This window comes from Colletotrichum phormii, assembly GCF_030913505.1.
Source record: "Colletotrichum phormii strain CBS 102054 chromosome Unknown BDP81scaffold_2, whole genome shotgun sequence".
Classification (NCBI taxonomy): Eukaryota; Fungi; Ascomycota; class Sordariomycetes; order Glomerellales; family Glomerellaceae; genus Colletotrichum; species Colletotrichum phormii.
Window position 1 is genome coordinate 2,166,225 of NW_026851444.1, and position 21,858 is coordinate 2,188,082.

A 21,858-nucleotide genomic window follows, 5' to 3' on the forward strand; every position below is an offset into this window, starting at 1 on the left:
CCGCGATATCTTCTCAGTCTTGTGACAGAGCTGGCCCTTAACCAGCTAGCAGCTTGTTCCGAAGAGAAAGCTTCCCTTCGAAGCTGAGCGCGGCTCGTACGTGCCCAGTAGCGGGTAGGATGTATGGCAAGTCCTGCCGCACGTTAGCCACTGCTCACAGCAAGATAGTTGAGCTTCGTGTCAGGTATTCGAATCGCCAAGAAACTATGTTATTAACGACAGCACGCCTCCGCTTCACGAAGGGTTCCAAGCAGGCCCGCTTCGAGAAGATTAGCAAATCATAAGAGTTGTCTCATCCAATTGTGGGTGAGTGTGATCTGACGCTCTAGTGAACAAGCTTAGAAGGTCTGCAGCAGATCGGATCGATCACTCATTCTGGTGCTCTGATGGTGATGACAAAGACACAGGGTAAGGGCATACGGTTAGAGAATGGGATGAAATGCGAAGTTGGGCTAGTATTCCCAAAGTGTCAGTTGTCCTAGTGCTAAGCAATGCACTTGTCCGCATAAGACGTCATTCTTAACAGACTACCAGGTATTGAGGCGGAGAGATGGTTAGACGTCCGAGAAGAGGAGATGTCTATCTGATTCTCGCACAACATATTTGAAGTTCGTAATGCAAGAGCGGCAGAGAGATACAATAACCCCTCGACACGAGGGACACGAGGGACACTAAGCCATGGTGATCGCTGTCGAGACAGGAGGTCACATTGCGCGATTCTTCATGAAATTGACATTGCCGCTTTTGCTGATTTCATGCTCATCCCGTCATGGGTCCATGTTACTTTTCCTCGCTATAGGTTTTTTTATTTTTTATTTTTTTTTTAATTTCAACACCGCTTACTACCATCTGCTACTCAGCACTCACTTTACAATACAGCATCACACATAGGATGAGACTGCGTTCTCCAATGTCAAGAAGATTGAGTTGGGAGGTAACTCCAAGTCGAGTTGTCAATGTATAAAGATTGATGGCGCGAAGTCACTAAAACCGAACTTCATGTTTGCTGGCGGCTTCAACAAGTCTGCACCGGCTTCTATTTGAACCCAAGTGCATCGAATCGGCCCTTCCCCTTCGAAGTTGATTTCAGCTGCGTGACTGGGAACACCACTTGGACATATCCAAGGATTGGACTAACCCCGTATGCGAAGCTCGGAGAGTAGATAAAAGAACCCGATAGCATACACAGAATCACAGTCAAACCAAAGCAGTCGGATATTGCGCGTCATCTGAGATAGATAAGAAGAGTGGGTATATTGCCATTCAAAATAATTCAACGTCTCGTCAGCTCCTAAGCCCTTCAAATCGCCTGACTACAGGACACTAAGCCTCCCCTTCACTTCAGGACCAAGCGGCAGCTCAGCCATCCTCTGCTCCTCAAGCTTCTTCATCTCATCTAGCGTCGCCCTCCGCGAGAGGGCGTTCTCCATCTTCCTCAGCGCGGCCTCCCTGTTGACCAACCGCGAGAAAGCCCGCAGCGTAAAGTCGTCCGCCTCGTGGCCCGAGGCCTCGAGGCGCTGGAGGGACAGCACCGTCTTGTTGACGTCCTGGGCCCTGGCGTAGCCGGCGATCAGGGTGTTCCAGGTCACCAGGTTCGGCTCGACGCCGTGCTGGCGCATCTGGGCGAGGATCCGGTCGCCGGAGCCCTTTTCCTGGCTGAAGCCGTGCAGGAGGATGCTCCAGGTGAAGACGCTCGGGGCGGGGTGCAGTGGCGCTGGAGCAACCTCGATCTTGGTCTCCTTGACTTCGTTGCCCTGAACCTCGCTCTCCTTAACCTCGCTAATCTCCTTGACCTCAGTCTTCTGGATTTCCCTCCTCCCCTTCGAGGATTGCTTTGCCGCCTCCACTGATTTGCTCCGCTCTTCAAGCGTGTACTTGAGCATGTCACCAACGATATCCAAAGCAGCACGGAGCATGCCTGGGTGCTTGCAGAGCGCCTTGATAAGGACGTCGTACATGAAGGTCCCCTTTTCCTGGACCAGCTTAGTGGCGCCGTGGCTGCCCTTCAAAATCTCCTGTCTGAGGTACGCGTATAACGAAATGAGATTGATAGGCTGCGACATGCTCCTCACGTAGGCGAGGAACATGATGCTCAGGGTTGAGCTCGTTGGTTCCATCTTCTCATGGACGGCGGACATGGCCCTGTCGAGTGCGGGAAATAGTTGGCGGGCCAACTCCCAGTCCGCTGGCATCTGAAGGCCTTCCTGGCCTTCCAGGTACATTGACAAGTCCACGGGAAGGAGTGCCTGCAATGGTGCCAAATGGAACACCTTTGAGTAGAAGTGCAGCATCGGCCCAAAAGCCGGCATGATGCCGGGCGTCCACTTGCAGAAGTGAAGTAGGCACATCAGGAGGTCATTCAAGAAGGGCACATCGATCTCGTTGCTCTCGACAGCTCCCATGACGGCAGATTCGATGCTCGAAGGTGAAAGAGCCCTCTTGCCTCCGTCTAACAGAGTAGACCACATGATGATGTCTGGTTCAAAGTTGTGCCGTTGCATAACCTGGAAGACCTCCCCTGCAACGTCGTTTTGATCTGTCAGGCACAGCGATCTGATCACTGCCGTATAGTGAACCATATTGGGGGCAAAGCCATGCTCTAACAGGGTGACAAATGCGTCTGCAGCTGAAAAGCCGTCTTCAACGTTGATTTGGCCACGCTTGAGACTCAAGATGGAGGTGCACAAAGATGCCCACAGCCCTGAGTCGAGATCAACACCTTGGTCTGGGATAGACTCGATGGCCAACTGTAGAGCCAACTTCTTATGCAAAGGGCTGACTGCAAGTCGTCTGGCCATGTTTTGGAGAGTATTGCTGTGGAATTGGACATCCCTTTCCCTCCAACAATCGTATAGGGAAATTAAAATGGGCAATTCTACTTCATGCGTCAGCATGTAGATGGTGTTTTGCCTCAGAGGTATATAGCCCGCAGGAAAGCGCTCGAAGACCGTCACAGCCACGTTGCAAAGATGTCTTCTCTGCTTAATGTATTCAGGCCCGGATAGTTGACTTTGCCATTTTGCGATGAAGTGAATAGCGTCGCTGATGGCGTAACCTGGCGGTTTGATATCGCGGGTGGTGATTTCGAGGATGGCCGCAGCTCGATCAGGGCAAGACCATAAAGCAGAGAACATGAGCTTTCGCCACTTTGTCTTCTTCTGCTCATCAGTCCAAGTCGTCCATTGCTCGATCGCGTCTTCAACGGCTTGCCGGTCCTGAACCCAGCTGAGGACTTTTGGGACTTTGTAGCCTGCTCCGAAAGATGCGAATCCGTAGAGCCTCTTGCAGTCGTTTTTCCAGTTCTCAAAGTCTTTCAGCTCCTTCTTGGTCATGCGATGGCGTAGGTACCCATATTCCAGGTATCTCCTCTTCCTCTCCTTCACGAGCTCAGAAATCCATGTGTCGGCGTTTCCAGATGTGAACTCGTACTTCTTCTTCCTCTCTCCTTCATTTTTAGGCGACCATGTATCAACGTTTTTGGACGTGAAATCTGTTCGCCTCCGGCTTGCTTCGGCCTTTATTGGTGCTCCGATAGGCGTTGGCGCATTTCCTGATCCCGGCGTGACTAATCTTTTTATTTTGCGAATTCGAAACGGCCGTTCTGTGGAGGTTTCTATGGCGGACGTGGTATTATTTCGAGCGTGTAAGGAGGTCTGGATATGGCTATTCGCTGCGAGGCTGCTACGTTGTCGGATGAGTGGTAGGCATTGTCGGCATACTAAGGAGTGCGACATCGCAGGTAAAGTGTTTGGGCGTTGGCAGAAACCAGGCCAGAGTATCCGATCGTTACGGGTATGAATAGCCTCGCTGGCATTCGAGCGATAACGGCGCAACCGTAATGTTCGTTAACTGTCCTGGAGCATTGGGAATAAAGGTATCGGTCTGTCGCGGCTGCAGTCGTTGACCTGGGATTTTTTTTTCGGCGACAGACGGGAGCTTCCCCTAGACCCCTGGCGAGCTAAATGCGATTTTGAAGGATGGAAGACCGTGCATCCGCTAGCGCATTCCGTGGAAGCATTCCGCCGTGGTAGCAATGCCTCGCCGACTTCTAGCCCCACTACAAGCCGAACTTGAACTTTCAACCATCAAACTCTCGATCAACGCGCTCGCCAAAAGTTATAGCCTCGCCTACATCTCAATTCGAAGAACCCGCGACCATCCTACCGCAATACCGGTCACCCCATCGAAACTTCTACCCATTCTAGCATTATGTCGAGCCAAGCCACCCTAAGCGCGGTAACAGACGAGCGCAAAGCGCGCCTCGCAAAGCTCAAGAACCTCAAGAGAAAACAACCGGCGGACGAGATCGTCGCGCCAGAGTCAGAACGCGCAGCCTCGCCCCCAACAGAGCCAGACGTCACAAAACTGCACCTTTCCGGGCGCAATTACGATCCAGAAACGCGCGGCCCGAAGCTTGGCTTCGAGGCACCCCCGACCCAAGACCTCGAAAACCCAACGCTCGAGGAGCTCGTGGCAGACATTGAGGCGGATGTAAAGCAAAAAGCGGCCGAAGAAGCGCAGGACGACAAGGGTATCGACCTGTTCAAGCTTCAACCGAAAAAGCCGAATTGGGACCTGAAGAGAGACTTGGAGAAGAAGCTGGAGATCCTCAACGTTCGGACGGACAATGCCATTGCGAAGCTGGTGAGGGAGCGCATCACAGGTGCTCAGAAGGCGGTCACACAAGCCAAGCAGCTCGAAGCGGGTAGCAGGGAGGGCGACGCAGCTGGAATTGATGGTATCGCATTAGTGGAAGGAGTGCGCGTGCGCGAGAGGGAAGAAGAGGACGAGAGACGAGAGAAGGCAGATGAAGAGGATGAAGATCTGGCTGTTTAAAGCAGCAAACCACGGCGCGAGTGGTAGAACGCCCTTGTATTTTACGGTTGCGGAGCAGGCTTAGACTCCATTTGGCCTACAGATAATTGATACCCAATAGCTACCTATGCATGGACTGTGTCAACGCCAGTCTCTTAGAAAATGGACTGAGACTGCGCTCTCGCTCTGGCTGTCGCTCAGATCCACGACTCTGCTTTTCGTTCCCACCACCTCGGCCCAGTCCAGGCTGAGGGTCATCTCGATATCCGTCATTCCTGCCAGCACGTCGACTTGGGCCGCTCTGTGGCATCGCACCACGCCGATCGGGGGACCTTGACAACGACCGTCTGCTGCCAACAGCATCCACGCCACGTCCTGAGATTGAAGAATCCCTGGAATCGGGCGAGTAGCGCGCCTGACCCCTGGCGGTAGGTCTAGCGTGGTCCGCATCTCTCTGACGATAGTTTTGCTCCTGAGTTCCAACGGGTGAACGACTGTCCCGAGAAAGAGATCTCTGGCGGCGTCGAGGCGGAGACTGAGTCCGTCTGCTTGCTGCTGACCTTCTTGATACAGAGCGACCATCGTCACTCTCTGGACTGAACGATCTCTGTCTCCGCGGAGCAGGGGCGGGAGACGGTGAGCGCCGCCTAGGCGGGGGCGAGGCGGAGCGGTTCGTTGAGATGGTGGAAACGGAGTCAACAGACTCGGATCGTCTGCGTTTGGTCTCTGTTTGCCTGATGAGTTCGTCGTCTCTCTCGTCTAGCTCCCTCTTTCTCGCTCTCTCAGCTTCCTTCTTCGCGAGCTCCTCATCAGCAATTCCTTTCCTACACCACGAATTAGCTACAATGTACATAACATACAAACGAAGATGGGCTACTGACTTTCTTTGCGCGTCATCTGGCGTATCGTTTGTCAGTTTGGGCACCAGCTTCGGGTTGCGCAGCTGTTGAGTTCGGGACGGCCGAGACACATATGGTCGGGCCGTAGCCGACTCTTTGCACTCATACGAGTAGTGACGTTCTGTGAGAGTCAGCTTAATGTTTGTAATGTATCGCTTGCTTGTAGACTTATCTCTTTTGAGACACTTTTGACATTGGACGTTTGCTGGGGTGGATTGGCGAGGTCCGCCACGACCTCTGTAGGGGTGCATTGGATAAGCCGGCTCCGTGAACGAAGAGATCACCGAATAGTATTCAGGCTGACGTTACGCTGGCGTCCTCAATCGGGCTCTTGTCGGAATCGCACTGTTGTAAGTCTGGATGGCGATCCGTAGTCCGGTACGGTGAGATCAAGCAGATGAGATTTTCTTCCGTTTTCTCGCTTGGAATTCGAGACTCCGGTGCAACACTGGTGTTTTTATTATTAGCGACAGATGTTGTCGTGTTTCGCCGCTGTCAGCTGTATTACAGTTGTAATCGGGTCTGCCGAATGTGGTTTGCTACAGCGACAGAGAGATGAGGTTTGGGTAAGTCGGATGGTTATGTAAAGTGGAGGGATTGATCGGAAAACTTGCACCAGCCTCAGCTGCACCAGCCACAAACCTAAGGTTTCCGTGAGGAATCTGCCGGCACTAAGCCACTCTCGGCACAGCCTATGGTCGTTTTGTCTCTCGCCAGCCAACCTACCCTACCTTACCCAGGCCCGAGACCTACTTGATGCTCATCAGAATTCCCGTATCCCAATCACCACCCGACTCTTCAGCTTGACGTCCCACAAGACGTTGCGGAGGGGATGGCAGCCGTCTGACACCACTTTTTACCGACTTGAGACCGTTGTCCGCTCGATTGGGAGTTGCCTGCACTGAAGCTTCCCGCTTCTCCCCCACGTCTCTGCGACCGGAGATAGCAACTGAGAGAGGAAGAGACAGAAAGAGAGAGAGAGAGAGCGAGGGCCTCACGCAACACAAGTGAGAGAGATTGAGACATAAGGTTGTCATCAGACTACGGATATCAGTACCTATTGGACTGGGCAAGTGAGCGAGTGAGCGAGTGTGTGAGTGAGTGAGTGATCTCGCACTACAAGTTACCGAGGGTGAGTGAGCCAAAAGCTGAGAAGTCAAGTCGTTGGCTCCGTTCTCCAGTTTCCCCATTCTCTTTTTCCCTTTGCAGCGCAATCCCAAAAACCCACACCACAGCTCTGCCAATTCCCTCCCACTACCTTAAACCATCGTCTGCACCACACCACCCGCACCACACCCCTCTCCCCCAAGCCCGTGACGGACTATCCGCCTCGCAGGCCGCCAAAATTTCACGTCGCCTCGTCTCATCCGCTGCGCGCCTATCTTCCAGCTTCCTGCAACCAAACCTTTCCTACAACCACTAACGGACAGCCACTCAGGCGCACATCTACTCGACGCAACACGCAACACGCAACGGACAACTCCCATTTCTCCCCTGCAGCGAGGAACTGGGTCCATCATTCATCCAACATTCAGGAATACAACAGCTACGATGACGAGCTTGTCCCGACGATGATCCACGGTATTTATTCCTCTGCAGGCTCGCCTTGATACAGTTTGTTTCTTGCTTTCGGACCTCGTCTTTAATCCTTTTTCGACCTGGACTTTTATTTCGTCTCGTCGCGCGCCTACCATCCTACCTGCGCGAAGCTACTTCAGCGGACGACTTTCATTTCCATCTTACTACCCACGGCTGAAGTTGAGCCATCCTCCGATCTTCTACTCCGGCTATGGCTACAGCCCAGTTGTCGTCTGCCATTCCTAAGCCGTCTTTTGCAAAGGTGCGATTTGCTCCTGAGATACCCCTCGTTCTCAAAGCTCAGTAGTTGCCTAGTAATGAATGCTGACAATCTCTGCGCTATTCCAGGTCGCTGCATCGGCATCAAAAGATTCTCAACCCGTCACTACCGTCAGACCAGTTGCTGCGCCAGCTCAAGACCGTCCCAGCCAAGCTTCCCCTACCGGTGTTGCCTCTATACCCGCGTCTACCACTTCAGAAGGAGTTGATACTCGCCAATCCGCGATCATGAACTCCACGAAATCTGCGCCGACTGTCGCCAAGCGCGAACCCACCCTACCCAAGAAGCCCGATGCGACCGGTGCCGTGTTGGATGGATTGAAGGATTTAAACATTGGACAACCGACTCCGAGCCTTGTTGTGAATGGAACGGGCTCTTCGTTTGCTGAGCGATCAAAATCGATAACCAAGGATGGATCGGACGATTCCCAGAGAGCTGACTCCAGCTCGGAGCTCGGTACCAAGCCTCCCAGTCTGGACGGAAAGAGCATCACATCGGGAACGACCTTTGCGCTGGACGAGAAGGAATCCCTGCGGCCGGATGACAGCGCCAGCGTCAAAGCCGCCGCTGCCGAGGATGACGATTCCTTCTCATTCCGGGGGCCAAATCTACCAAACTCCAGAATGGGCTCCGATATTGCGGCGCGTGCGAGAGGCATCATCCAGCTTGGCGATATGCCAGACCGCCGTCTCGCCCAGCCCATCTCTGGCTCCTTAAGCCAAGGCATGATCACACCCCAGAGTGCTTCGTCAGATCAACCACAGATGCCCATCCCCAACGCCCTGTCCACCAACCTCCCAGATTCTGCCAATCTCTTGAATACCATCTACGGACAGGCACCGGATGAAAAACTGTTAGAGGCTATGGCTTCCCCGAAGGATCGGCTGTTCCTGTTGCGGTTGGAGGCCGAACTGATCAAGTTTGTTCAAAATTCCAAGTGAGTACCCGACAGAATGAATTAGGGTACGTACAGTCGTTAACAACGATATCAGAGACCCATACATGGACTTCCCGCCTTCAAACTCCTTTTGTCGGATGCTCACACATAAGCTGGCTGATTACTACCGTATGACGCATCAATATGAAGCTCGTGTGGGATCTGTCCGAATCTTCAGAACCCCCTATGCCAGAGTGCCTGAGTCGCTTGCTAGTATCGCTGCTCCGGAAACCAATGCCGAGACGCCTCCTCCCCCAGCGGTCCTGCCGCGGAAGATCATGCGACGTGGGGAGGATGGAGAATTTGGGAGTAATAGCGCTTCTCCATCCAAAGCCACGTCCGAGACCGGCAGTGACTCTAAGGATAAGTCTGCTGCGGCAAATCAGAAGTATGCCACCCTTCCCCTCTCGAACGATTGCAACTTGCTGACCTGTTCAGATTGTCGAGAGAGCAGCGTGAAGAGGCGTACAATAAGGCCCGAGAGAGGATATTCGGCAACTCTGAGAAGACTGGCGAATCCACGCCTGGTATGTGTGATTCTCAACCCTTCCTTCGGACCGCCACTGATTGTGTTCCAAGATAACGAGATTGAAAATGGTGTTTCACGTGCCAGCTCCGTATCTGCGAGGGAGAAGCCTGGTGTCAGCAAACGGGGTAAGACTGGGAAACAGAGACGGGATGATTCAGACAGCTTCGACTCGAGACACAACTACACGCCATACTGGGGCCCGCAGCAACAGACTTGGATGCCGCAACCTCAGTATGTTCCTGTGTCAAACCAGTATGGTGCGCCAGTCCAGCAGCCCTATCCCAATCAGATACCCGCAGCCCCTTACAACACTACACCGACGCAAACATTTGCTCCTATGATGCCTAACACAGCCTACAATGCGGCTTATCCTAACATGACACCGGTAAGTCAAATCTTCCGTCCTCGGTTTCGTAAGGCTGATTGGAAATAGTATCCGCCTCCTGCAAACCAGGCCCAGTTCCAAGCCCCTCCGAATGCTAGGAGCTACGGTGGTTCCGGTCCTACTCCTCCACAACAAGGTTGGCAACCTCAACCAGGGTTCGGACCGGCACCGGCACCGATGCCGATGACTCCGCCTTCGGCCGCCAGTGCCACCGCTTACACGCCTCGGGGCATGTCGGCGCCGCCCAGTCAAAGCACTGTTCCGTACATGTATGGACAGTTGCCGGCCCACATCAACCCCAACGACCCAAAGAGCCAGCATCCCATTCCCGGCAGCTACAATCGCCACGCCTTCAACCCCAAGACGCAGTCGTTCGTTCCTGGGGGTGGCATGGCTCCGATGCAGCCACCACAGCCGCCGTTCAGTGCTCCTGGATCTCACCACGGTAGCCCCCAGATCGGCTCACCTCATCTGGCATACACTGGCTACCAACAGCAAGGCCCACCAGCACCTTACGGCTATGCCATGGCGAGGCAAGGATCGAACAACTCGATTCCTTCCTACCACCCGCCACCGCCCCAGCACCCTCATCACTTGAATCCCATGCCTCAAGCACCGGTTCATCATATCCCCCAACACCCCCCGCAACACATCCCTCAAAACCCTTCCCCCCATATTCCCAACAAACCCGTCATCCCTCAGGGCCCGGCCGGACAGACGTTCAGCCACCTGCCGCACTACGGCAACCCTGCTACTTTGCCGCAAAAGCCAAACATGGGTATTTAGGTACGCGCTTGATGTTGTTGGACGGTCCATGGCAGAATGAACGGCGTACAGGGGTTTTACAGGTACAGCATACTGGCGTTCACACGGGAGGGATAGGATGGCATCAGATCATGTAGGCTATTGTATGCTAGAACACTTACGCACCTTAATTATCACACAAACCTTTTTTTGAAGTTTTACGCAGCATAACAGCACAGTAGCACCCTGGACTGATGTCTCATGTGTCTTGAATATTTGCATGAAAGCGTGAATAATCATCATTGCAACTGCCTAGCGCATTCTACCCTAGGCCGTCTAATTCTGCCACTGCCATAACGCCATGATGGTTTTATCAAGTGTGGGTTCCTCATGATGCCATGCTTGCTAACCTCGCGGCAGAAAATCCCCAGCATCAAGCTTGTCCTGGTCTCTTTCAACCTCTCGACCTCTTGTTCCCCTTTTTGGAGGGGTCAGATTTTTGGGGTGGGCGCTTGTGTAATTCTCTCTTCAACATGAACTTTGCATGTGTAGGGGAATTTACTCTTTTTTTCCTCTTTCAAACAAATTAGCTTGCCCCTTCTACCTCTATTCGGTAGGTTCCCTCGGCTCGCGAGGCTCGCGGGGCTCCCTAGGCTCTCCCCTCTGGCCGCCACCACCACGGCCGCCGCCGCGTCCACCGCGCTTGCCGCCACGCTGGCCACCCCGCTGCTGCTCGCCCTTTTCGCCGCCCTCGGTCGTCTTGCCCTCGCCGTCCTTCTCGCCGCCGGTGAGGTTGGCAACAGCCAGCCGTTGCGACAGGTCGATCTGGGTGCGGATGGTGTTGGCCAGGTAGGAGACCATGAGGACGTCCTGGATGTGGTTGTTGAAGTCGTGCTCAATCTGCTCGGGGTCGACCTTGGGCGCGAGGGAGAGGGCGTTCATGAGGTACTGGCCGAGGGCCTGGTTGGGCTCCTCGTCCTCGTCGAGGATGCCGTTGACCCAGTCGCTGACGCGCTCGATGAGGTTGGCGCCGGACTCGATGGAGCGGGCGAGGCCTTCAATGTCGGAGACGACGGGGGCGGTGCGGTCCTCGGTGTCCTTGGCCATGGAGATGGCCTCGAGGGCGCTGCGCTCGGCGTCGCCGTACATGAGCTTGTGGGGCACCTGGATGAAGAGGCAGCTCTCGGCGGCGCGCTCGGCGTTGACGGCGACGGGGGCGGAGATGTAGCATCGGGCCTCAATGTCGGAGGTCGGGTCGGTGCTGATGGTGAGGTGGACGGCGGGGTGGGGGAAGGTGCCGGTCTCGGGGGAGGCGAAGAAGTTCTGGATCAGGGCGGAGAAGGAGTTGAGCTCGTGGGTGGTGGTGTACCAGCCCAACAGGGACTCGCGCGGGTTGGCCTTGAGGGTGAGGGCGAGCATGTTCTTCTGGTAGTCGACGTCCACCTCAACCTGGTCCTCGTTCTCGGTGTGGGGGATGGCGAAGCAGGAGCGCACTTCGACCTCGGTGCCATCTTCGGAGCGGACACCAACGAGGGCGCCGATAACGCGGGTTGATTGCGTATCGCGGATGTCTCTTCGCACGGCATGGTCGAGAATGGAGAGGATGGCCTGGAAGGAGAGGAGGTGGGGTTAGCAACTAGTAGTTGGTGATCCCCACGGGGGGGAGAGGCTGTATTGATGATGGATGTGCGTATATATATCATGACTTTGCAAAGGTCCATGACATGTCTCGGGTAATGATATCAGGTCCTGCAGCGTAGCAAGAGGTGTCGTACCTGGGGTTGGATGTTGACGGTGAGCGGGGCAATGTTGCCTGGGATGCCAATCGTGGCCGGCGCGATGGGCCGCGAGAGGTGGAGGAACTTCTCAGTTTCGGCGACAGCCATGCTGGGCAGGTTGGATCTCGGTCGTCGAGGTTCTTTTCGAGGGGGGAGACCTGCGGTTGAGGAGGAGATATCGAGAAGAGGAGGGGAGGGGGAGGGCGGGTTTCGGGTTGGTGGTGATGCGCGGGCCAAAAAATGAAGAGTGGGTTTGGGGTCTTTGGTCGGAGCGTTTTTTCGCGATAGGTCGCTTCAAAAAATCGTCGAACTCTTTCGCTTTCTCCTAGTGGGCAGTTTGCCGATTTTGCGATTTGTGGTTGGCCCCTACCGGGTTGTGCGCGCTAAGATAAGACACGATAACGGTCTTTGTGGCAGATTGTGCCCCGCTGTGGCTGGTGACTAGTGTGGGATTTTCTGCAAGGCTGATATCGCCGACTTACAACTTTTTTTCGGCGACAAAGTGAATGAGTTTTTGCTTCCGTGAACGTTCTTTTTTTCACCTAGTCCTTTGAAATCTCATTTCTTGCTGTCCGGTCTTACTCAGATTCATCAGTAATCAAAGTAAGATATAATGGGTCCCAGAGGTAGAGGTCGGGCCGGATTCCGGGGAGGAAGCAGAGGCGGTGCTCGTGGTGGTGGTAGGGGAGGTGGCAGAGGAGGTGCAAGAGGAAGAGGAGGCGCAAGAGGCAGAGGCAGAGGAAGAGGGGGCAGAAGGTTCGATACTGTGCGCCTGGAAGAAAAAGAGTACGTTTGACCTTTCCGAAAATTGTGTAAAAGTTTGTGAAGATCTAACATCGTCAGGTCTTCAGATGATGAATCTCAGGAAGAGGGAGAATCTGAAGTGGGGGAGGACTCTGACGTCTCCATGTCTGATGAGGAGGAGGAAGAAGACGAGCAGCCCCAGAACACACGGCCTTACATGGCGCTTCTTCAAGGATTCAAGGAGTCTTCAGAGCCAAGTGCTAAAAGACGGAAGCTCGAAAGTGGCAAGCCAGAAACCACTGCCGAGGCTGAGTCCGAGTCCGAGTCTGAGTCTGGGGAGTCTGGATCCGAGTCTGGATCTGATGGCGACGAGTCCGAGGAGGAGCCGGAAGACAAGGACGTCGACAGGGTCGAAGAGGCTGAAGACCCAATGGCTGATCTGGAGGAGGAAGCGGAGCAGAGCGATGACGAAGACGATGTCGATGCCACAGATCCGTTTGACAGCCACTTCACTACTCCTGACGAAGGTGTAACGGCGAAGAGAGTCAAGGCGATTCAGAAAAACGAATGGGCTATCAAGCGGACAATGTCCAAGGTTTCGAAAGCTGTGGTGACATACCCTCAAGTAGAGGGATCAGACGCCCCGACGATCCCCTCGCCGATTTCTGGCTTGGACAGCCTTAAGCTCAAGCAAAAGTTGCGGGAGACGGCCTCGAAGAAGATGAGCTCGCTCGACACGCTGCAACGAGCCATTGCCCCGACGATATTCAACTACAACGATGTGCTGTACGACAACCGAAACACCCAAAACTCCAACGGTTTACGGCAGCTTGTGTGCCTACATGCCGTTAACCACGTCTTCAAGTAAGGATACTTGACATTACTTGCCTTAGGAATGCTCAAATGCTCACATACAAACAGGACCCGAGACAGAGTCATCAAGAATAACTACAAACTCTCAAGGGAAGAGAATGCCGATCTCGAGCTCAGAGACCAGGGCTTCACGCGTCCCAAGATCCTATTCCTGCTGCCAACAAGACAGTCCTGCCTGAAGATTGTAAACACAATCGAGGATATCTGCGCGCCGGACCAGCGGGAAAACAGGAAGCGGTTCGACGATGCGTACACCGACGAGGACGCCAAGTTCGGAGATGACAAGCCCTCCGACTTCCGCGAACTCTTTGAGGGCAACGACGACGACATGTTCCGAATCGGCATGAAGTTCACGCGCAAGACGGTCAAGTACTTTTCGCAATTCTACAACTCGGACATCCTCCTCGCCAGTCCCCTGGGCCTGCGCATGGCCATTGGCTCCGACGAGGACAAGAAGAAGATGGACTACGACTTCCTCAGCTCCATCGAGATGGTCGTCGTCGACCAGGCCGACGCCCAGCTCATGCAGAACTGGGAGCACGTCGAGTACATTTTCGAGCACATGAACCTCCAGCCAAAGGACGCCCACGGCTGCGACTTTGGCCGCGTGCGCAGCTGGTACCTCGACGACCAGGCGAAGTACTTCCGCCAGACCATTGTCCTTTCCGGCTTCAACACGCCTGAGCTCACCGAGCTCTTCCGCACGCAGTGCCACAACTGGGCCGGCAAGGTCCGCTTCCAAGCCGACTACCCGGGCGTCCTCACGCAGCTCGGCCTCAAGGCCCGCCAGACCTTTTCCCGCTTCGAGTGCCGCTCCCTCGAAAAGGAGCCCGACGCGCGCTTCGACTACTTTGTCTCGGCCATCCTCCCCTCCCTCATCAAGCGCGCAAGGGAGACCTCGGGCACCCTCATCTTCATCCCCTCGTACCTCGACTTCGTGCGCGTGCGCAACTACTTCTCCGCCAACCCGGCCGTCGCCGCCCTTTCATTTGGCACGATTTCCGAGTACGCCGACGTCCCCGAGGCCTCGCGCGCCCGCTCCCACTTTTTGAACGGCCGGCACAAGGTGCTCCTGTACACGGAGCGAGCGCACCACTTCCGGCGCACGCAGATCCGCGGCGTCCAGCGCGTCATAATGTACAGCCTGCCGGACAACCCAATCTTTTACCGCGAGATTGCGGGCGAGTACCTCGCGCGCAGCGAGCAGGACATGAGGCTGGAGCCCGGACAGGGCACCGTGCGCGTCATGTTCTCAAAGTACGATGTCATGAAGCTGGAGCGTGTGGTTGGCACGCAGCGCGTGGGCAAGATGATCCAGGAGAAGGGCGATACCTTTGATTTTGTGTAAGGAAAAGGAAAAGGAGGCAAGATAGATGTGTTTTTGCTGCCATGTTATAGCAGACGTTAAAAAGTTGTCCTTTTTGGAGCTTCCGTAGTATACATGTATACCCTACACGACAGTAATCTATAAACTGGCCAGGTATTCCCCTTCTTGATAATACACCTTTCTTATGAGTTACACATTTTTTCCCACACCACATCGTCCTCTCTGCTTGTGGCAGTCTCCTCGCCCCCTTTTCCTGCGAGCAACCTCACGCATCAACTACCTAGGCAAAAGGCCTCGGCTTACGCCTTCTTGGGGGCCTTGGCCTTAACCTTGGCCCCCTCCAACAACTCCTCCTTCCTCGCCGTCTTCTCGTCCGAACGGGCCCTGAGCAGCCTGAAGCTGGCTACCATGTCGTCGAATGCCGTCTTGCCGTCCTGGCGGTACCTCGTCACCTTGGCGACGTTCTTCTTGGTCAGGTCGGTGCTGCGGTGGCCGTTGTCCTTGTCGTTGGCGACGGCCTTGGCCGTCATCATGAAGCGCACGTCGCGGGGCCCGTCGACGAGCTCGAGGATCGCAGAGGGCGCCTGGTCGTAGGTGCTCCGGGGCTCGGTGCGCAGCACGCGCGTGTAGCCTCCCGGGCGCTCCGAGTAGCGTGTGCGGAGCTCGCCGAAGAGCTTGGGGAGGAGGTCGTGGGGTGTCTAGTAGAATGTATTTTCGTCAGTCTCTTTCTTGTCTTCTCCTCATGTTGGGGACCCAGTAGCCGCTTCCATCTCGAAGAAGCTACTACTTGCCACAGGGAGCGTCCAAACTCACGTAGAGAATCGCCTGAGCTTTCCGCCTCGTCTCCTCGTTGTCACGCTTCGCGTAGGTGATGAGCTTCTCGGCGAGGCGCTGGGCCTCCTTGGCCTTGGCGAAGGTGGTGTGGATGTGCTCGTGGGCGACGAGGGAGGTGACGAGGCCGCGGAGCAGGGCCTGTCGCGCCGACGAGTTGCGGCTCAAATGCCTGTACTTGGTGAGACCTCCCGCCATGGCTGCTGTGAATGTGTCGAAGTCGTCTCAATCGAGAGAGGAAGAGAGATTGGCGGGAGCAACCCGTTTCGTTCGGTCTTCGTCTTGGGACCTGTGTTCGGAGCTAGCTTCTCTGTGCGGTGAACAGGTCGGTAGGTAGACTTCAGAGCAGTGAGGGTATCGAATCGAATTGGATCGTCAAAAAAAGCCGTGCTGATAGCCTTTGGAGTCGCTGCAACCCGCTGGCTGTCGTCTGAGTCCCGGGCTCCCAAATTTTTGGCGCAGGGTGCTTTGGGGCCTCTGGTTGGCTTAGCGGGGACATTTATGCGGGGGCTGTAGTTCAGTGTTCCTGCCGCCAGATGGTAAAGGTACCTTGACCCCTGCCCGTCGCCGAAATCCACCCGGGGAGGCTGAAAGTCGCTCGTTCGCTCGCAAGCCCGATTAATTAACGTCATTCCGCACCGAAGCTGTCCCGTCCCGCTTCTCGGAGGTCAATTCAGTGACAAGTGAGGCGAACCCCCAACTCGATTCGACCTCCTACGACCCGTGTTTGCTCCAATTGCATCATGAAACCTTGAGACCGAAACACAATCTACGGAGAGGAACTATAATATCAAATCCCGGTCTGCAATTGCGCCCCGTCGCATTTGGACTGGATCAACAGCCATCATGGGCTTCACCACTGGCTTCGTACGCTACACTCCCTCTTCCTCTCTCGCTCTGATTCACTCCCGCTCCCAGTGACAGAGAAGTTGATCACACAATTGGCACATCGGATAGCTAACAGCCACATCCCATAAAACAGACCGGCGGTGTAACCGTAACCCTAGGCGTAGCCTACCTCACAGTCCTCGCCCACCAACGCAACCGCGAAACCCAATCCCACACCCTCCGCACCCAACACCACGTCCTCTCCTCCCTCCTCGAGCCCCAAATCCGCATCCCTCCGCCCCTAACCCGCGCCGAACAGGCCGTCCAGGACCGCGAGACGCTCCTCTCCTCCGCCAAAGACCGCTGGAACCGCGAGGTCGAGAACGCCGTCCGCTGGGCGCAGCGCACCGACTGGGGCGAGGTGCGCGAGGGCCTCGAGAGCGGCGCCGCGCGGTTCTGGGGCGGGAGTATCGATAAGACCGGCGAGGCGGAGCAGGCTGTCGAGAAGAGGGCCGTCCCCTTGGCCAAGGAGGCCGCGGCACGAGGCGGCGCCGTCGCGGAGCAAGGAGGTGCGGAGATCAAGAAGGAGGCGCGCAGCGCCTGGGAGCGCGCGAGGGAAAAGAGCCTCGCTGCCGAGGAGGCCGCGCGCTTCAGGGCCGCCGAGGCGAAGAAGGTTCTCGACGCCAAAGCCGCCGAGGCCAAGAAGGCCATCGACGCAAAGGCCGCCGAGGTCAGGGCCGTCGTCGGCGACGTGGTGGACAAGGGACGGCAGCAGGGTGAGGCGGTGCTCGTAGCGGCCAAGCAGGCGGTGGGCGTGGCCGAGGACAAAGTCAGCGTCAAGGCGGACGGCGCGGTCGCGCCCGCGACGACGCCGGTGCAGAAGGCGCTGCACCAGCGGTACGAGAAGCCGAGCGGGTTGACCAAGAGCGTCAAGGAGGTGCTGGCGGAGCGGTACCGCAAGATGGACGAGCAGGATAATACGCAGCTTAGGGGTATCTGATTTGCGCGGTTTTTGACTCTCTCTCTCAATGTCGACATAACGACGCGGAAATGGAGGGCGGGAGGAGAGCGGATGGTGGGAAATCTTTGTACTACCAACCAGACCACACATAGAATGAAAAACGGCAAGCCTCTTCTTTTGTTTCCTTTGTGGAATCGTCAAATTCTACTTTGGTTTCCGCGCGGGGGAAGTGGGACATGAACAGGTTGTGCGTGGTACAGCCGGGGCCGTTTGATTTGGATCTCACATACCTCTTAATTCTCGCTCAGGGGGTTCGCGGAACGGTGGACGAGATCGAAAAGAGCAAGGCTTCACAGAGGACAAGACACCTCAGCAGCATCCCGTTTTGCCAAAAATCGTCTCTGGACCACCGAACCTCACTTCCGCCCCTTCACTGTCTGGAAATCACAACCAAATACCATACCCTCGAGAGCAGATCAAAGCATTCTCGGACTCGAGGTTTCAAAGCCGCTACTGAACTTCATACCATGCCCGCCACACCACACCACCCACAATCACGACCGCGAGCGACCCCAGCCCGCATCTTCATCCGCCTCCGCGACCGCCTCGAACTTCTTCTCGAACGCTTCGTCGACGGCGACCCCACGGCACAAGCCGGCTTCAGAACCTACAAGGCGCACCGGGACGCTCGGTGGCTCGAAAAGGATAGGGGCCCGGCGTCCGCGGCGCTGGCTGCTGTGTCGAATGCTAACGACGGCGAGCCAAGGCACTTGAAGGGTCCGATTGAGCAGGGAAATCAACGTCGTGGAGTTGGGCTTCCTCGCGAGGATGGTGGTGAGAGTCCCGCTGGGCTGGCTCTTCACAATATCAGAGACAAGGGCAAGAGAAAGCAAACGACAGAAACTCAAGCCCACGATCCTGGAAAGTCTTCAACTCTAGAGACGGCATCCTCGAACGGAAAGGAAAAACATGAGACCAGAGTTCCCTCCCAGCCGCGCAGTCTTTCCAGATCAAGCACACTCTCCTCCATCGTCTCCTCAACCTTCCTCGGAGGAAGTCAGAGACAGCGCAGGAGGAGAAGGAAGAGGGAGAGGTCGGACGCCAGGCCGGGGTACTTCAACCCGGACCCGTCACCTGCACTCAAACCAAACCGCGCGAAGACGTCAGTGGTAATGAAAGATGATGACGGTGATAGGTTGGAGATGAATGTTCCTGTTGAGTTGGCGAGGAGGTCGTGGAGTGTTCCTGTTGGTACTGCGAGGTGATTCAGGGGAAGTGTTGTCAGGGTATCGCGGACTCGTAATAGTTGTTAGACCAAGGAAGGAGACCTATGAAAGTGTGGGTTTAGAAGTTGAGGCAGGCACGGCTAGTGAGCACCCCCTAGCGACGCGGGAGGAAGGGGAAGGTGGCACTTGGTTCTCCTCTCCTTCCCTTCTGTCATAACTTGAAGTGTAAGGGGCAGGTGGTCGAGGGGTTGAGGAGGCGCCAGTGGAATGCATTCTTCCTTGATCGCCCTGAACCCTCGCTTCGCCTCTGGTTCGATTCCCTACCGTTTGAAGGGGGGTTTTCCCCTCTTCTTCCTTTTGGATATCATCATAGAAATCGGAAGAACAGTAAGCATCATGCAATGGTCTCCATGGTTGCCGTGCATGTATCAATTCAATCGGATGAAATCCCCATCATAGGCCACATCAAGTGTAACGAACGTCAAAGGCTGGTTTGGCCTTCTTCACATTACTATCGCCTAACGTATAGGAAAATGGTATATAGCATAGTACCGTACAAAACGCGTCTGGAATGGGGCGATGAGATCAAGGCTCGTCTGACCCTCAAATCCAACACCCCTATGTCCATCCCAGAAACCCGAGTCCCTTCACTCCAAGCGAGTGTGTCCAACAAGTCGAAACTTTTGTTTTTCATGTCCCCCAGTATCTCTCCAAGATAGGTCATATCTGAAGGGGACTAAACTTACGATCAAAAGGAAAAAGGTGCGCATGGCATGTGTTATGGTGAGGTTGTGGTTTTTTTGGTAGAAAAAACAAGTGACAATCGCATCTGGGAAAGTGTGTTTGGGTAGAGAGACGAAACAAGCGAGGTGGAGTGTGGTAAACGCTCTTTTGTGTTTGAAACTCATTCTTGCAACCCATACTTCATCCGATCAAAGTCCTAAGAACGCCTTCGCTGGGTTAGGGTGTACATACTTACCAGGGCCAAGACCCATCTCAACAACGCACCTGTAGCACCTTTCGCGCCGAGCCCCATGACGAACTTGACCCAGTACCCGAGCCCGCGGACCTGAAGACCGCTGCGGTCAAAGTCGGGCTTGTCGGCTGTCATGCCCTGGAGGCGGGCGAGCTCCTTGGGAGAGTAAGGCATGTAGCGAACGCGGATGAATCTCTCCAGCCACGACGGAGTCTGGGCGACGGAGCGGCGGTGGGTGAAGGCGTCAAAGGACGCGCGGCCTCGGTAGTTGCCCGTGCCTGAATCACCGACGCCGCCAAAGGGGACAGTCGAGATGGAGGCGTGGAAGAAGGCGTCGTTGATGGTGGCGCCACCGGAGGTCACCTCATTGAGGACTTTGAGAATGTTAGTATATAGCCTTTGCTTAGAAAATAGTGGATCATGCTCACTTCTCTGGTTCTCCTGGTCATTGCCAAAAGTGAAGAGCGCCAAAGGCGTCCTGTAGACCTGGTTCGCAATGTTGATTGCATCATCGAGGGTATCGTACGGCATGATGGCAAAGACTGGGCCGAAAGACTCATCCTTCATGACAGAGTCGAGCATGGAATCAACCAGCACAGCGGTAGGCTCAATGTAGAGCTGGTCCTCGTCCAAGCCACCGCCCATCACGATCTTTCCGTTTGTCTCGTCAATCATCTTCTTGATACGCTGGAAAGACTTCTTATTGACAATACGAGAGAAGTCAGGGCTGTTCTTGGCGCCGCTGGGGAAGAACTCCTTGTAAGTAGCGTTGAGACCCTGGATGAGTTGCTCGACAATGGCGCGGTCGGCCAAAATATAGTTCTGAGAGATGCAGACCTGGCCGGCGTTGAGGCACTTTGACCACATGAGACGACGAGCGGCGAGCTTAACGTTGGCGTTCTTGGTGACGAAAGCCGGGTTCAAGCCACCCAATTCGAGGGTGACGGGTGTGAGGGTCTCGGCAGCCTTCTTGGAGATGATCTTGCCGACAGCAGTGCTGCCCGTGTACATGATCTTGTCCCACTTGACGTCAAGAAGCGCCTGGGTCTCCTGGACGGCACCGTTGATGACGGTGTAGGCCTTGGGGTCAAGAGCAACTTCGAAGATCTTGGTCAGGACCATGGCGGTAGCCGGGGCGCTCTCGGAGGGCTTCAAGACGGCGGTGCAGCCGGCGGCGATGGCACCGATGATGGGAAGAAGGGTCAACTGGACGGGGAAGTTGAAGGCGCCAATGACGAGAATCATGCCGAGAGGCTCCTTGCGGATGCGCGGCTTCAGGGGCGCGTAGGTGAGAGGCACATCCTCGCACTTCTCCTCGGCGGCGAACTTGCTGAGGTTCTTGAGCATGTAGAGGCAGTCATTGGCGCACCAGTCGACCTCGGAGAGGACGGCCTCGTGCTTGCACTTCCTCAGATCCTTGCGCAGGGCATCGCAGAGCTGTGGGGAGTAGTCCTTGATGGCCCAGTAGAGCTTACGGAGCTGGAGGGTACGGTACTTGAGATCCTTGGTCTTGTTGGAGCGGAAGGTAGCGCGGATGGTGTCTGTGAGGCGGTAGATGTCGTCGGTTGAGGTGTGAGTGAACTCGGCGATCTTTATGTCCGTTGCGAGCGACATTTTGATGGCGATGAGATGTGTGCTTCTTCAGTGTAAGGGGCGGTGCTTCTTTCCTGGACTTCCTTTGTTGCGATGAACCGGACCTAGGGAGAGGAGAGGTTCGTGAGGGGAAGTTGGCAATGGTCGGGATTCGCGGTCGCGGAAAATAAGAGGAGGTGGTGTTGGTGGTGGGAGATAGAGTTGTAAGGGTTGCTTCGACTTATGTAGTCCGAGTAGCAAATATCAGCAGCCAAGCAGATGCAGAGGGCGTCGGTAGCTTGTAAGGTAGGGAAAAAGTGATGGATGCGACAAAGCTCCACCTGTGCTCGGCCTCCGTGTCGCGTGGGTGTGATGGATAGGTACGGAAAGTAGTGTCTAATGTGAGTAGGGACTGCCGGGCTTAGAAACCTCGGCGCATGAGATGGCCTACTTGGTGAGGTACCTTGAGGTAATGTGAGAAGGTAAGCAAACTAATACCAGGGATTTGGGAGATGCTGAATCGTTTAGTGATTGCCAATTCCTCGCTTCCGAGACGTTGCTAGCAATACTGTTAT

At 55.3% G+C, this 21,858-nt stretch overlaps 9 protein-coding genes across 9 annotated transcripts; 5 read left to right on the forward strand and 4 right to left on the reverse strand.

The window, feature by feature from the left end:
* Positions 1 to 1,247: 1,247 nt before the first annotated feature.
* Positions 1,248 to 3,857, reverse strand: BDP81DRAFT_416366 (uncharacterized protein). The gene has a single exon (XM_060589523.1). It carries the CDS (start codon positions 3,732 to 3,734, stop codon positions 1,314 to 1,316), a length of 2,421 nt encoding a protein of 806 aa, XP_060450761.1. The 5' UTR covers positions 3,735 to 3,857; the 3' UTR covers positions 1,248 to 1,313.
* Positions 3,858 to 4,209: 352 nt separating this feature from the next.
* Positions 4,210 to 4,836, forward strand: BDP81DRAFT_307593 (cwf18 pre-mRNA splicing factor; the record flags this gene model as incomplete). Its single annotated transcript, XM_060583375.1, has 1 exon — positions 4,210 to 4,836. One exon carries the CDS (start codon positions 4,210 to 4,212, stop codon positions 4,834 to 4,836), a length of 627 nt encoding a protein of 208 aa, XP_060450762.1.
* Positions 4,837 to 7,503: 2,667 nt separating this feature from the next.
* Positions 7,504 to 10,209, forward strand: BDP81DRAFT_308697 (R3H domain-containing protein; the record flags this gene model as incomplete). Its single annotated transcript, XM_060583482.1, has 6 exons — positions 7,504 to 7,554; positions 7,641 to 8,509; positions 8,565 to 8,897; positions 8,948 to 9,036; positions 9,089 to 9,423; positions 9,472 to 10,209. 6 exons carry the CDS (start codon positions 7,504 to 7,506, stop codon positions 10,207 to 10,209), a joined length of 2,415 nt encoding a protein of 804 aa, XP_060450763.1.
* Positions 10,210 to 10,431: 222 nt separating this feature from the next.
* BDP81DRAFT_416369 (Mov34/MPN/PAD-1 family protein) lies at positions 10,432 to 12,203 on the reverse strand. Its single transcript, XM_060589524.1, has 2 exons — positions 11,943 to 12,203; positions 10,432 to 11,775 (listed from the first exon to the last, which is right to left on the reverse strand). The coding sequence occupies exons 1-2, from the start codon at positions 12,051 to 12,053 to the stop codon at positions 10,774 to 10,776; spliced, it is 1,113 nt and encodes a 370-aa protein (XP_060450764.1). The 5' UTR covers positions 12,054 to 12,203; the 3' UTR covers positions 10,432 to 10,773.
* Positions 12,204 to 12,852: 649 nt separating this feature from the next.
* On the forward strand, positions 12,853 to 14,910 carry BDP81DRAFT_445474 (U3 small nucleolar RNA-associated protein 25; the record flags this gene model as incomplete). Its single annotated transcript, XM_060591960.1, has 2 exons — positions 12,853 to 13,553; positions 13,611 to 14,910. 2 exons carry the CDS (start codon positions 12,853 to 12,855, stop codon positions 14,908 to 14,910), a joined length of 2,001 nt encoding a protein of 666 aa, XP_060450765.1.
* A 278-nt stretch (positions 14,911 to 15,188) lies between these two features.
* On the reverse strand, positions 15,189 to 15,918 carry BDP81DRAFT_308324 (ribosomal protein L17; the record flags this gene model as incomplete). The annotated part of the gene is made up of 2 exons (XM_060583451.1): positions 15,189 to 15,587; positions 15,703 to 15,918. 2 exons carry the CDS (start codon positions 15,916 to 15,918, stop codon positions 15,189 to 15,191), a joined length of 615 nt encoding a protein of 204 aa, XP_060450766.1.
* Positions 15,919 to 16,566: 648 nt separating this feature from the next.
* Positions 16,567 to 17,548, forward strand: BDP81DRAFT_445476 (uncharacterized protein; the record flags this gene model as incomplete). The annotated part of the gene is made up of 2 exons (XM_060591961.1): positions 16,567 to 16,587; positions 16,703 to 17,548. 2 exons carry the CDS (start codon positions 16,567 to 16,569, stop codon positions 17,546 to 17,548), a joined length of 867 nt encoding a protein of 288 aa, XP_060450767.1.
* A 488-nt stretch (positions 17,549 to 18,036) lies between these two features.
* Positions 18,037 to 18,774, forward strand: BDP81DRAFT_389769 (uncharacterized protein; the record flags this gene model as incomplete). Its single annotated transcript, XM_060587309.1, has 1 exon — positions 18,037 to 18,774. The coding sequence occupies one exon, from the start codon at positions 18,037 to 18,039 to the stop codon at positions 18,772 to 18,774; it is 738 nt and encodes a 245-aa protein (XP_060450768.1).
* A 901-nt stretch (positions 18,775 to 19,675) lies between these two features.
* BDP81DRAFT_308104 (aldehyde dehydrogenase) lies at positions 19,676 to 21,325 on the reverse strand (the record flags this gene model as incomplete). Its single annotated transcript, XM_060583421.1, has 2 exons — positions 19,676 to 20,085; positions 20,140 to 21,325. 2 exons carry the CDS (start codon positions 21,323 to 21,325, stop codon positions 19,676 to 19,678), a joined length of 1,596 nt encoding a protein of 531 aa, XP_060450769.1.
* Positions 21,326 to 21,858: the final 533 nt, after the last annotated feature.